At 39.7% G+C, this 14043-nt stretch overlaps 1 protein-coding gene across 1 annotated transcript in view; it reads left to right on the top strand.

Moving 5' to 3' along the window:
* LOC117330581 overlaps positions 1 to 14043 on the top strand; it is a 46926-nt gene that overhangs the window by 28859 nt on the left and 4024 nt on the right. Inside the window, 1 exon segment of the mRNA XM_033888993.1 lies at positions 8059 to 13672. Within this exon segment, the coding sequence (XP_033744884.1) occupies positions 8059 to 13672 (5614 nt within the window).

Genomic DNA, 14043 nt, shown 5'->3' with positions numbered 1-14043 from the left:
AATCTTTTTAGAGACTTCAGTATTTTATGGAGTGACTTTGTTGACCATGTTCTCCAGGTGACTTTATAGGGTTACGTGAGTGGGCCTGTTTGACCTGTGTGTGATGTGCCATTTCTCCTATCTCTCGTTTCAGAATGAAGAAGATGCGGAAGAAGAGAAACATGACGAGTTGTAACCAAGAGATCAATTTAAAATAACTTATTACTTTAAAGCATGACAGGATATTGGGAAGAAAACGAAACAATTTTCTTCAACTGTGGAAATGTTTGCAGTTTTGCAATAAGATATCTTACGGCTGATTCTCACCATGGAATGTTTGTGTATACAGGTAGATTGAAAGGAGTCGTGGTTGTGTGAATGTTAACATTGTCATTGTTCATGTGTGTGATTGAGATGAATGTGAAAGAAATACGATCATATTAGTGCAGGTTTTCTCTTGAAAAATTGAATTCCACTCTTAAAAGTGTAAAGTATTTTTTTAATTAGAAGTATTGAAGTGTTGTGAGCTATAATACATGTCAATGATTGTATTTACAGCACAAACCTTAACAAAAAATCAATTTTCTGTACTGCTTTTCTGCTTTAGCTCATACATTTGTGATAAAGTACTTAAATACCAAATAGTTTGGTTATTGTTGTCCCACAGATATGCTTGTTGTTCTCTTGAATGGGCACAGTAAAGTATGATTCTATCAACTTACCTTAAGATATGCATCTATGCATGCGTTTGGTGTTATTAACATTTTGTCAGATGTTACATTATGATCCATTGATTAATGTGTACCAGAGGTTGTTATATAATAGAAATAAGGGATCCAATTAAGATGTCATTCCAAATTTAGGCATGGAACGTTAGAACTCGAAACATCTACATTATTAGGATTATGATTTTGTGTGTAAACACCGACCACTTTGTGCTAGCATTTTGTTTTTGAGTTATGAACCATTTATGGTCTTCAGGAATAATGTTCACATTTTGTAATAAAATGTTTCTTTCTTTTATGCATTGTTTTGTGTTGAATTTTACCGACATTTCCTTAATTCCTGCATGTGTTTTTTGAGAGATGAATTATGTACAGTACTCTTAGACCCCGCCCCAGTTTCTAAAACTTCCCTAGCTTCGGAAAATTTCTGAACTCGAGTTCATCCATAGGAAAGAATAATTGCAGAAAAAATGTTAAAGGAAACTTTCCTTAAATTCTTTAATACTTTCCTGTGGATGTGGGTATTGCTAAATAAAGAACATTAGTGAAACTAGTGCAGACCAGTCTATGGAACTAATATTACAAACAAGGTTCTCAACTTTTAAGTTCACAGTTTATCTCAAATATTCTAGAATTCGATATGATGCAGTTTATTTAAAAGTCTAATTTTGGGAATATTACCTTAAATCTTTTGTGATTTCATGGCCTGGATTCATTCATAAAACAAATCTGATACCTGAACTCCCAACATATCTGCTCAAATATCAAATTTCATTTGGAGTTGGGAGATTTGGGCAACTACACTGGTAATTCCATGTGTAAATTCTGAAGCTGATAAAAATGTTTTTGATGTAATAACGGCAACAGACATCATCAAAGATATCAAAAGATGTCTTATCAATTCCTAAACGATGTTCACACAATGTGTACGTCTAGACATCAAACTCAGTAATACACCTTATTTGATAGATAATTACCCTGTGAGGATCCGGTGTGTCGGTGTGTCATGATTACACAAAGTTTGACATGGCGTGGTGACTTTTGATCTTTAATATTTCGCCTCAAAATCGGGGTCTCCACATTAGTCTTGATTTAAATGCTCAGGATTGATCTTCTCGAGGGCTCAATATGACCTTTACCATTTATCCCCGAAATCTACGGAGATTCTTGTAGGGTTCCTCCTTGCTTTTGCAATTCGTCATCTGCATTTCAAGTTTTACTAGAATCTGGAACAACTTTCGCACAACGTCAAATTGTTTCCTCATTGGATGGGAAGTCATCTTGTGGAATTCGATGACAAAGTAAAGTGTTTGGCATACACCGCATTGTCACAGCGACATGCATCGGTATGAAAAAGCTTGGTTTGTTTGGTTTGTTTTTGTTTAACGTCCTATTAACAGCCAGGGTCATTTAAGGACGTGCCAGGTTTTGGAGGTGGAGGAAAGCCGGAGTACCCGGAGAAAAACCACCGGCCTACGGTCAGAAAAAGCACAACGGACATCACTCAAAAAACTTGTAACTTTAGCATTTCCAAAAGATCGCATGATGTTGTTGATTTTTTTTACACTAGCAGCATATTTCCAAACAGCAATAGAAGATCTCAAAATGAGCAATTGCATTGTATACAAAGCCAAGACGCTATCCGTTATTGATAATCTCCGCAGAGCAGAGGACAACAGAAACAAAATCATGAAATGGCCAATGATTACAGAAATAACACTAAGACTGCCGTATTTGCTATGGTCTTGGAAGACTAAAATCACTGATGTCTGGATTGGCAATAATGACAGTGGAACGATGATAATACACACAGGTTACAGAGCGTTATAATGGCGGAATGGTAATCCAATCTCCAGTAGAAAGACACATATTATAGGGAGTTATGATGGTGGAGTGGTAATCCAATCTCCAGTAGAAAGATCCATGTTATAGGGAGTTATGGCGGTGGAATTGTAATCCAATCTCCAGTAGAAAGATCCATGTTATAGGGAGTTATAATGGTGGAATGGTAATCCAATCTCCAGTAGAAAGACACATTATAGGGAGTTATGACGGTGGAATGGTAATTCAATCTCCTGTATAAAGACCCATATTATAGGGAGTTATGACGGTGGAATGGTAATTCAATCTCCTGTAGAAAGACCCATGTTACACAGCGTTATGACGGTGGTATGGTAATTCAATCTCCTGTAGAAAGACCCATGTTACACAGCGTTATGACGGTGGAATGGTAATCCAATCTCCAGTAGAAAGACCCATGTTACACAGCGTTATGACGGTGGAATGGTAATCCTATCTCCTGTAGAAAGACCCATGTTACACAGCGTTATGACGGTGGAATGGTAATTCAATCTCCTGTATAAAGACCCATATTATAGGGAGTTATGACGGTGGAATGGTAATTCAATCTCCTGTATAAAGACCCATATTATAGGGAGTTATGACGGTGGAATGGTAATTCAATCTCCTGTATAAAGACCCATGTTACACAGCGTTATGACGGTGGAATGGTAATCCAATCTCCAGTAAAAAGACCCATGTTACACAGCGTTATGACGGTGGAATGGTAATCCTATCTCCAGTAGAAAGACCCATGTTACAGAGCAAACATATCATAACGCCGATGCACGCATCATCCCAAAAGCTACGTCTGCGAAAAACAATGGCATTTTCGTATATCATACTGGTAAGGTATTTCATTTGTGGCGTTTCATTGAATACATTCGGTCACGCTTCTCTGGTCATTTGTCTGATGAAGGTATGTACAAACATTGTTCACTGAGGCGTTTCCGAATACGGAACTATAGTCAAATGGTTTCGACAAAAGTACACTATTGAACTGACCTTTGCATCAGTGTGATAGACACACGGTTACGATTCTATAAATCCATCTAATTGTGGGTGGACAAAATTGATGAAGCCATGGCAAATATTTACAAGGAGACGTAACATGTTTGGACTCTGCTGTTTTATGCAGTTTTTCATTATTCGAGTTATACAGTGAGTATTACTAAATTCCTATTTGAACATGCTATTCAATCGTATGTTTTATTTAGTCATTTCGGAAACATAAATGTCTTCTTTCATCGAAAACAAAGCTAATTAAACAAAGTTAATCAAGGTCGAACTAAGTTGCACCGCGTTGTCATAGAAAGAGCAGAGGAATTGACCGTGAATATAAAGATCGGACGTTCGTATTACATATGCCTGTGAATAAAAAAAACATCTGCTGCTTGTGAAGATTTTTTTCAATTCAAAATAAAAATAACAAGTTTCCTGTGCATGAAAAATGGGCTCTATTTATCTCAGGAATTTTGCAATTTTTTTTATCGCGAAAAAAAAAAAGAAATAAACAAAACTTTTTGTGGATTTGGAAAATTGCAAGAAACTGAGGTAAAAACTTATTAACAGGGCTGTTAAGTTGATATGATTCAGTTTGTGAAACCTTTCACTGGGAGACACGAATGCCCTAGTTTTTTTTCATATTTTCTACTAATTTAAAAATGTCTAAAATGTTGTAACAGGCACTAGTATTTCCCCAATGTCTAAAAAAAGATGAATACACACTAATTCTCTGTTTGCTATCTAAAATTCGATTTTTTTTCTACAATTTTCACTAGTTTAGCCGGCCGATACTAGAAATATAGGACTGTGCCTAAGATTGGAGAAAATGACTAATTTTGTTGGAACAGGCACTAATTTTGAGATTTGCCTCGGGCTATATTATCGCGCAGCAACACCAGCACTGCTATAGCTATATACTACCTTACCTGGACAGCAGTAATCCCTGACCACCAAATTGATGTAGTCCGCACATGGTAAACACTGCAGTTGATGTAGTCACGCTTGGTTCCGAAGATGTCGAGGACAAACATGTTTTGTTAGCCGGTGAGCGAAAGATTTATGATACTGACTATAATTATGTATATTATAGATGAAAATGTGTTATTTTGTGAATACCAAACGTTTGAAGAAATAAGAGTTTTAGTGGATAAAGAAACGATTTGGTTTAGTTTGGTTTATTTTTGTTTAACGTCCTATTAACAGCCAGGGTCATTTAAGGACGTGCCTGGTTTTGGAAGTGGAGGAAAGCCGGAGTACCCGGAGAAAAACCACCGACCTACGGTCAGTACCAGGCAACTGCCCCACGTGGGTTTCGATCCCGCAACCCAGAGGTGGAGCGCTAGTGATGAATTGTCGGGGCACCTTAACCACTCGGCCACCGCGGCCCCTAAAGAAACGGACCATGCTTTTTGTTTCATATACTGAGTGGAAAAAAAACAGGTACCACGGAAAAATTAACTAAGAAAAAGTGTAAAAGACTTCCAAAAACTAAACCAACTACAAAATTGTAGAAGACATCCTCATGGCCTTATTCCCAAGTATCATATTGTAGGTCTGTGGTTGTTAAAAATGCGATAACATTACATATAAGTATTCAAAACGGCTATGCATTTAGCTGGTTTCAAAATGAAATACATTTCAAAATAGTACAGTATTTGAAAATTAGTTTATTCCGAATTCATTTTCGAAGCTGACTTTATATTTTAAAGTCATTTTCTACTACGCGTAAACCATCTGAATGTGTCGTTTTCTTTAAACTTAAGCCGCGCATGCCAACAAAAATATTGATGATTATTGATTAAACATGAATCTGTTCTTAGCAATTTTCTCTTTTTCAACACATGCATGGTCCATTTTCAGCATGCTTTTTTCTTCATGGATTTTTCTTGTTCTGTGGATGTCGTATCAAGTAAAATTCCCCTTCTAACATTCAAACTAACTGTTCTACATAGCCTAATCATATATCAGACACGACAGATAAATATGACTGAAATGGTATCTTAACAGATAGGAATCTTTCTTTGATTTTTCGTCACGACCTCGTGGTTTAAAAAAACGTGTTTTACGCTGTGAAATTGTATTTTAGAGAACTATGCTATTAAAAAAAAAAAAAAACTTTGCCGTGATGAATGGAAATCATGATGAATGGCAACCTTGATGAACGTTTACCGTGATGAAACTTTACCCCGATGAACGTTTACCGTGATGAATGCTAACACTGATGAACGATTTTGTGATGAATCTTTACCGTGATGAACCTTTACCGTGATGAAACTTTACCCCGATGAACGTTTACCGTGATGAATGCTAACACTGATGAACGATAATTGTGATGAATCTTTACCGTGATGAACCTTTACCGTGATGAAACTTTACCGTGATGAAACTTTACCCCGACGAATGTTAACCGTGATGAATGCTAACACTGATGAACGATAATTGTGATGAATCTTTACCGTGATGAACCTTTACCGTGATGAAACTTTACCCCGACGAATGTTAACCGTGATGAATGCTAACACTGATGAACGATAATTGTGATGAATCTTTACCGCGATGAACCTTTACCGTTTGCGGAACATGGCTATGCATTGCGGAGAAACACAATTACCGTAGGCATCATTGATGGATATTATCGGTTTCGGAATTTGAAATACGTGCATATCATTGGCACTGAAAGATATTTTCTTGGAAATTGGAGTTATAAATTAAACACTGATTGTGATCATTGATGAAAATTCGGATTTCGAATTAACAATGTCCTTTTAAAACTTACTGTTTATCTGGTGATTCTGGAACGTTCGATCTTAACATATTCCTTTTCTTAACAATATATAGTTATAGCCAAACTGAATAAGCGATCTACAAAGAAAATATCCATCTTTCGTCCAATCACTAGTTTGATCGTAAAAAGTCTTCACATTTAAAACATAACTCGGTCCAGTACCAATCTCTCCCAGGGTGCATTGCAGTTCCTTTATGAAGGGAACCGCAATGCACTCTGGGAGAAATTGTTGTATTGCATACATGTACATTTGTAGGATGAATAATTACACATAATCTAAACCAGATTATTACTAAAGCATAGCACTTGATAAAGTCTGAACACATAACAACGGCCATAATTCACGATAGTCACGTGGTCTTATTCATTACATAATTATCTGTCTACTATTTATTTGATTTGTCAGTTTTATTTATTATGCAAATTACTATTTTTCATTTTAAAAGTTTCATTCTAATTAAGAAATAATTGTTTTAAGGCCTATCTACCACTTTATCAATCAGCTTCACGTAATTTCTTATGGATATTGCTTTATTTTACACTTCTCGCACTTAGTATCTCATAGTAATCCTTGATTTAAGGGTCATATACATAGCAGAATAATGTTGAATTTCAAACACTAATAAATATCTACAAATATGCCCAAAAATAGTCATGTTATTTACCAAAATGTTTTTTTGGACATGTGGTTTCTTAAAATCACCGATAATTTGCTGTAGATGCTAACAGTTTGTTATTATAGAGTTACTTTATGGTAAGATGTAGCAATTCTGAGTCGCACAAATAACCAAACCTGAATAATAGCCAAGCTGTTATGCTCACAAGTACCTATAGCACAGGGTAGGAGCATTTGTTTGACCGGATTTGACTTTATATAGGTATAAACACATATTTAGTTTTGACCTTGAAATGCATATGGCGGCTTTGAATAGTATTACACAAATACATGTATGGCATAAAAGGAGGCATTTTAATCAATAAGAATGCTCCTATATCATACTTTTAAGACATCTGATCATAGTAAGAAGGACATTTTTTCAGACAAATTGCTAAACTGGTGAGTTTAGGGCCTTTTTCAGAAATATAATATTTTACCCCAAACTCAACCACTGAACATTTCGTTCTAAAATCAGTCTTCTTGCAATGTCTAGAGTGTTTATAGTGTCTAATAAGAACATTTTTGATGTTTGAAATACCCCCTTATATGCCGTATTTGTGTGATATTATTCACAACCGGCATTTGCATTTCAAGGTCAAAATAAAAACAGTGTTTATACATAATGTAAAGCAAATCTGGTCAAACCAATGCTCTTTTTTGTGCTTGAGACACTTGTGAGCAAAACGACATGGCTATATTGTGCATTATATGCGATACACATTTATAAGCTAATTATGTCCTCCTGAAACATACATTTTTCGAATGTTTTGTTGAAATTAGCAAACAGCTTAACAAATTACATGTCAACAGCAAATCCCACGGTTTGCCATGATACATACTTAAAGTCCATCAAGTTACTTCTGTTAAATTGCACCATAGTAGGAATTTATAGGCTTGTATCACTGTTTTTACTGGATTTGCTGTTAAGATGCACCTTAAATAAATAAATAAATAAATAAAAAAATAGACATCTTCGATATAAATGATACAGATTTGGTTATCAAGAGCACATGGTTGGAACAAAAATGTGATTTGATAATTACGACGTACTGTCATCATTATTTCAGAAAACATGTACGAGCTGCCATGGACGGAAGCTATTATGGTTTGGACAGGAAGAAGAAAAAGACAGTGACGGCGACGGTATACCGGACAGCGAAGACAATGACGATGATAATGATGGTATTCCAGATTCACAAGATAACGACGATGATGGAGATGGAAAACCGGATAGTGAAGAGTATTGTGACAAAGATGGAGGATGCAAAGGGATGAAAGATTCGGATGGAGACGGCATTCCAGATCATTTAGACGATGACGATGATGGTGATGGTATCCCTGATGACAAAGAAAAGGATACTGATGGTGACGGGATTCCAGATTATCTTGATGATGATGACGATAATGATGGAATTCCAGATCATCTGGATGATGACGATGACGGCGATGGCATTCCTGACGACCAAGAGGACAGCGATGGAGACGGTATTCCAGATGTCAAAGACAATGACGATGATGGTGATGGAATTCCAGATGACGAGGAAATTGACACTGATGGAGATGGCGTACCTGACTATTTAGATGATGACGATGACGGCGATGGAATACCTGATTATTTAGATGAAGATGACGATGGCGATGGTATACCGGATAACCTTGAAGATTCTGACGGCGATGGTATTCCCGATAGTCTTGATGACGACGATGACAATGATGGTATTCCTGACGACAAAGAAAAGGACACAGACGGTGATGGTATTCCTGACTATCTGGACGATGATGACGACAATGATGGTATTCCAGATCATTTAGATGACGACGACGACGGTGATGGTATTCCAGATAACCAGGAGGACAGTGATGGTGATGGCATTCCAGATTATTTAGACGATGATGCTGATGGAAATGGCATCCCCGACGACAAGGAAAAGGACACTGACGGCGATGGCATTCCTGATTATCTTGATGACGATGACGATAATGATGGAATTCCAGATCATTTAGATGACGATGATGATGGAGATGGAATCCCTGATGATCAGGAAGATAGTGATGGCGATGGAATTCCTGATCATTTAGATAATGATGATGACGGTGATGGTATTCCTGATGACAAAGAAAAGGACACTGATGGTGACGGAATTCCAGATTACCTCGATGACGACGACGATAATGACGGGATTCCAGATCACTTGGATGACGATGATGATGGAGATGGAATCCCAGATGATCAGGAAGATAGTGATGGCGATGGAATTCCTGATCATTTAGACAATGACGACGATGGCGATGGCATTCCGGATGACAAGGAAAAAGATACGGATGGCGATGGAATTCCTGACTATCTTGATGACGATGATGATAATGATGGCATTCCGGATCATTTAGATGATGACGATGATGGAGATGGTATTCCTGATAATCAGGAGGACAGCGACGGTGATGGTATTCCAGATTACTTAGATGACGATGATGATGGCGATGGTATTCCGGATGACAAAGAAAAAGATACGGATGGCGATGGAATTCCTGACTATCTTGATGACGATGATGATAATGATGGCATTCCGGATCATTTAGATGATGACGATGATGGCGATGGTATCCCTGATAATCAGGAGGACAGCGATGGTGATGGTATACCAGATTACTTAGACGACGATGCTGATGGCGATGGTATTCCTGATGACAAAGAAAAAGATACGGATGGCGATGGAATTCCTGACTATCTTGATGACGATGATGATAATGATGGCATTCCGGATCATTTAGATGATGACGATGATGGCGATGGTATTCCTGATAATCAGGAGGACAGCGATGGTGATGGTATACCAGATTACTTAGACGACGATGCTGATGGCGACGGTATTCCTGATGACAAAGAAAAAGATACAGATGGAGACGGAATTCCAGATTATCTCGATGACGATGACGATAATGACGGGATTCCAGATCATTTAGATGACGATGATGACGGAGATGGAATCCCAGATGATCAGGAAGATAGTGATGGCGACGGAATTCCAGATCATTTAGATAATGACGATGACGGCGATGGTATTCCCGATGACAAAGAAAAGGACACAGATGGCGATGGCATCCCTGATTATCTCGACGACGATGACGATGGCGACGGCATTCCAGATCATTTGGATGACGATGATGACGGCGATGGTATTCCAGACGACAAGGAAAAGGACACAGACGGTGATGGCATTCCTGATTATCTCGACGATGACGATGATGGCGACGGCATTCCAGATCATTTAGATGACGACGATGACGGCGACGGCATCCCCGACGACAAGGAAAAGGATACTGATGGCGATGGCATCCCTGATTATCTCGACGATGACGATGATGGTGATGGTATTCCAGATCATTTAGATGACGACGATGACGGCGACGGTATTCCAGATAACGAAGAAGACAGCGATGGTGATGGAATTCCTGATCATTTAGACAATGACGACGACGGCGATGGTATACCTGACGACAAAGAAAAGGATACTGATGGAGACGGAATTCCCGATTATCTCGATGACGATGACGATAATGACGGAATTCCAGATCACTTAGACGATGACGATGATGGTGATGGTATTCCCGATGATCAGGAGGACACTGATGGCGACGGTATCCCTGATTATTTAGACGATGATGATGATGGCGATGGTATTCCTGACGACAAAGAAAAGGATACGGATGGTGACGGGATCCCCGATTATCTGGATGACGACGATGATGGCGATGGTATTCCCGATGACATGGATGACGACGATGACGGCGATGGTATTCCCGATAACCAAGAAGATAGTGATGGAGATGGAATACCTGACTATTTAGACAACGATGATGATGGCGATGGTATTCCTGATGATCAGGAAAAGGACACAGACGGTGATGGCATCCCTGATTACCTGGACGATGACGATGATGGTGATGGAATTCCGGACCATTTGGATGACGACGATGATGGCGATGGTATACCTGATGATAAGGAGAAAGATACCGATGGAGACGGAATTCCTGACTATCTTGACGATGACGACGATGGCGATGGTATTCCGGATCATCTGGATAATGACGATGATGGAGACGGCATCGATGACGACAAAGAGAAGGATACAGATGGGGACGGAATTCCTGATTATCTTGATGATGACGATGATGGTGATGGTATTCCAGATCATTTGGATGATGATGATGACGGCGACGGAATTCCTGACGACCAAGAGGACAAGGATGGTGATGGTATTCCTGATCATTTGGACGACGATGATGATGGTGATGGCATTCCTGACGATAAAGAGAAAGACACAGATGGTGATGGTATACCAGATTATCTCGATGACGATGATGACGGAGATGGAGTTCAGGATCATCTGGATAAAGATGATGACGGCGATGGCATCCCAGATGAACAAGAAGATAGTGACGGAGATGGTATACCCGACCACTTAGATGATGACGATGATGGAGATGGTATAACAGATGACAAAGAAACCGATACAGATGGCGATGGTATTCCGGATTATATGGATGACGACGATGACGGTGATGGCATTCCTGATCACTTAGATGACGATGATGATGGTGATGGCATTGAGGATGATAAGGAGAAAGATACTGATGGTGACGGTATACCAGATTATATAGATGATGACGATGACGGCGATGGAATCCCTGATCACTTGGATAATGATGACGATGGAGATGGTATACCAGATGACCAGGAAGACAGTGATGGCGATGGTATTCCAGATCATTTAGATGATGATGATGACAATGATGGTATCCCTGACGACAAAGAAAAAGACACTGATGGAGATGGCATACCAGATTATCTTGATGATGACGACGATAATGATGGCATTCCGGATGAATTGGATGATGATGACGATGGCGATGGAATTCCAGATGACCAAGAAGACAGCGATGGTGATGGTATTCCAGATTATTTAGATGACGATGATGACGGCGATGGTATTCCTGACGACAAAGAAAAGGATACTGATGGTGATGGAATTCCTGACTATCTTGACGACGATGATGATAACGATGGAATTCCGGATCATTTAGATGATGACGATGACGGCGACGGTATCCCAGATGACCAGGAAGACAGCGATGGTGATGGAATTCCAGATTATTTAGATAATGACGATGATGGCGATGGTATTCCGGACGACAAGGAGAAGGATACAGATGGTGATGGTATTCCAGATTACCTCGACGACGACGACGATGGTGACGGTATCCCGGACGACCAAGAGGATAGTGATGGAGACGGCATACCAGATCATTTAGACGATGATGCTGACGGCGACGGAATTCCCGATGATAAGGAGAAAGATACAGACGGAGATGGTATTCCGGATTATTTAGACGATGATGATGATAATGATGGTATTCCAGATCACTTAGATGATGATGCTGATGGCGACGGTATTCCAGATGATAAGGAGAAAGATACAGACGGAGATGGTATTCCGGATTATCTAGACGATGATGATGATGGAGACGGCATTCCTGATGAATTGGATGATGACGATGATGGTGACGGAATACCAGATGATAAAGAGAAGGACACAGATGGTGATGGAATTCCTGATTATCTCGATGACGATGACGATGGTGATGGTATCCCTGACCATCTAGATGACGACGATGACGGAGATGGTATTCCAGACAACGAAGAAGACAGTGATGGCGATGGAATTCCTGATTATCTGGACGATGACGACGATAATGATGGTATTCCTGACGATAAAGAAAAAGATACAGATGGTGACGGTATTCCGGACTATCTTGATGATGACGACGATGGAGATGGTATTCCCGACCATCTGGACAAAGACGATGACGGAGATGGAATTCCAGATGATCAAGAAGACAGCGATGGTGACGGAATTCCTGATCATCTGGACGATGATGATGACGGCGACGGTGTACCAGACGATAAGGAAAAAGATACAGATGGTGACGGTATTCCAGACTATCTGGATGACGATGACGATGGCGACGGTATTCCGGATGAATTGGATGATGACGATGATGGTGACGGAATACCTGACGATAAAGAGAAGGACACAGACGGTGATGGAATTCCAGATTATCTCGATGACGATGATGATGGTGACGGTATCCCTGACCATTTGGATGACGACGATGACGGAGATGGTATTCCCGACAATGAAGAAGACAGCGATGGCGATGGAATTCCTGATTATCTGGACGATGACGACGATAATGATGGTATTCCTGACGATAAAGAAAAAGATACAGATGGTGACGGTATTCCAGACTATCTGGATGACGATGATGATGGTGACGGCATTCCAGATGAATTGGATGATGACGATGACGGTGACGGAATACCAGACGATAAAGAGAAGGATACAGATGGTGATGGTATTCCTGATTATCTCGACGACGACGATGACGGAGATGGCATCCCCGACAATTTAGATAATGATGACGACGGCGATGGAATTCCAGACAACAAAGAGGATAGCGACGGTGACGGAATTCCTGATTATCTAGATGACGACGATGACGGCGACGGTGTACCAGATGATAAAGAAAAGGATACAGATGGCGACGGAATTCCTGATTACTTAGACGATGATGACGATGGCGATGGTATTCCTGATCACTTAGATAACGATGATGATGGTGATGGAATTCCTGACGATCAAGAAACTGATACGGATGGCGATGGAATCCCGGATTATCTAGATGACGACGATGATAATGACGGTATCCCTGACCACTTGGATACCGATTCTGATGGCGATGGAATCCCGAATTTTATGGAGGTGGATTCAGATGGCGATGGCGTAACTGATTATTTAGATTTTGACGACGATAATGATGGAATCATAGATGCTTTTGACAAGGACGATGACGGTGATGGTATTTTAGATGACAATGAAGATACAGATGGAGATGGTATTCCTGACTATCTAGACGCAGACGCCGACGGAGATGGAGTAGCCGATAAACTTCCGGATTCCGACGGCGATGGAATTCCAGATCATGTGGAT

The sequence above is a fragment of the Pecten maximus genome, chromosome 7, assembly GCF_902652985.1.
Source record: "Pecten maximus chromosome 7, xPecMax1.1, whole genome shotgun sequence".
NCBI classification, from domain to species: Eukaryota; Metazoa; Mollusca; class Bivalvia; order Pectinida; family Pectinidae; genus Pecten; species Pecten maximus.
Note: the sequence above shows the minus strand (reverse complement) of the source record. Positions and strands in the feature narration are given on the sequence as shown.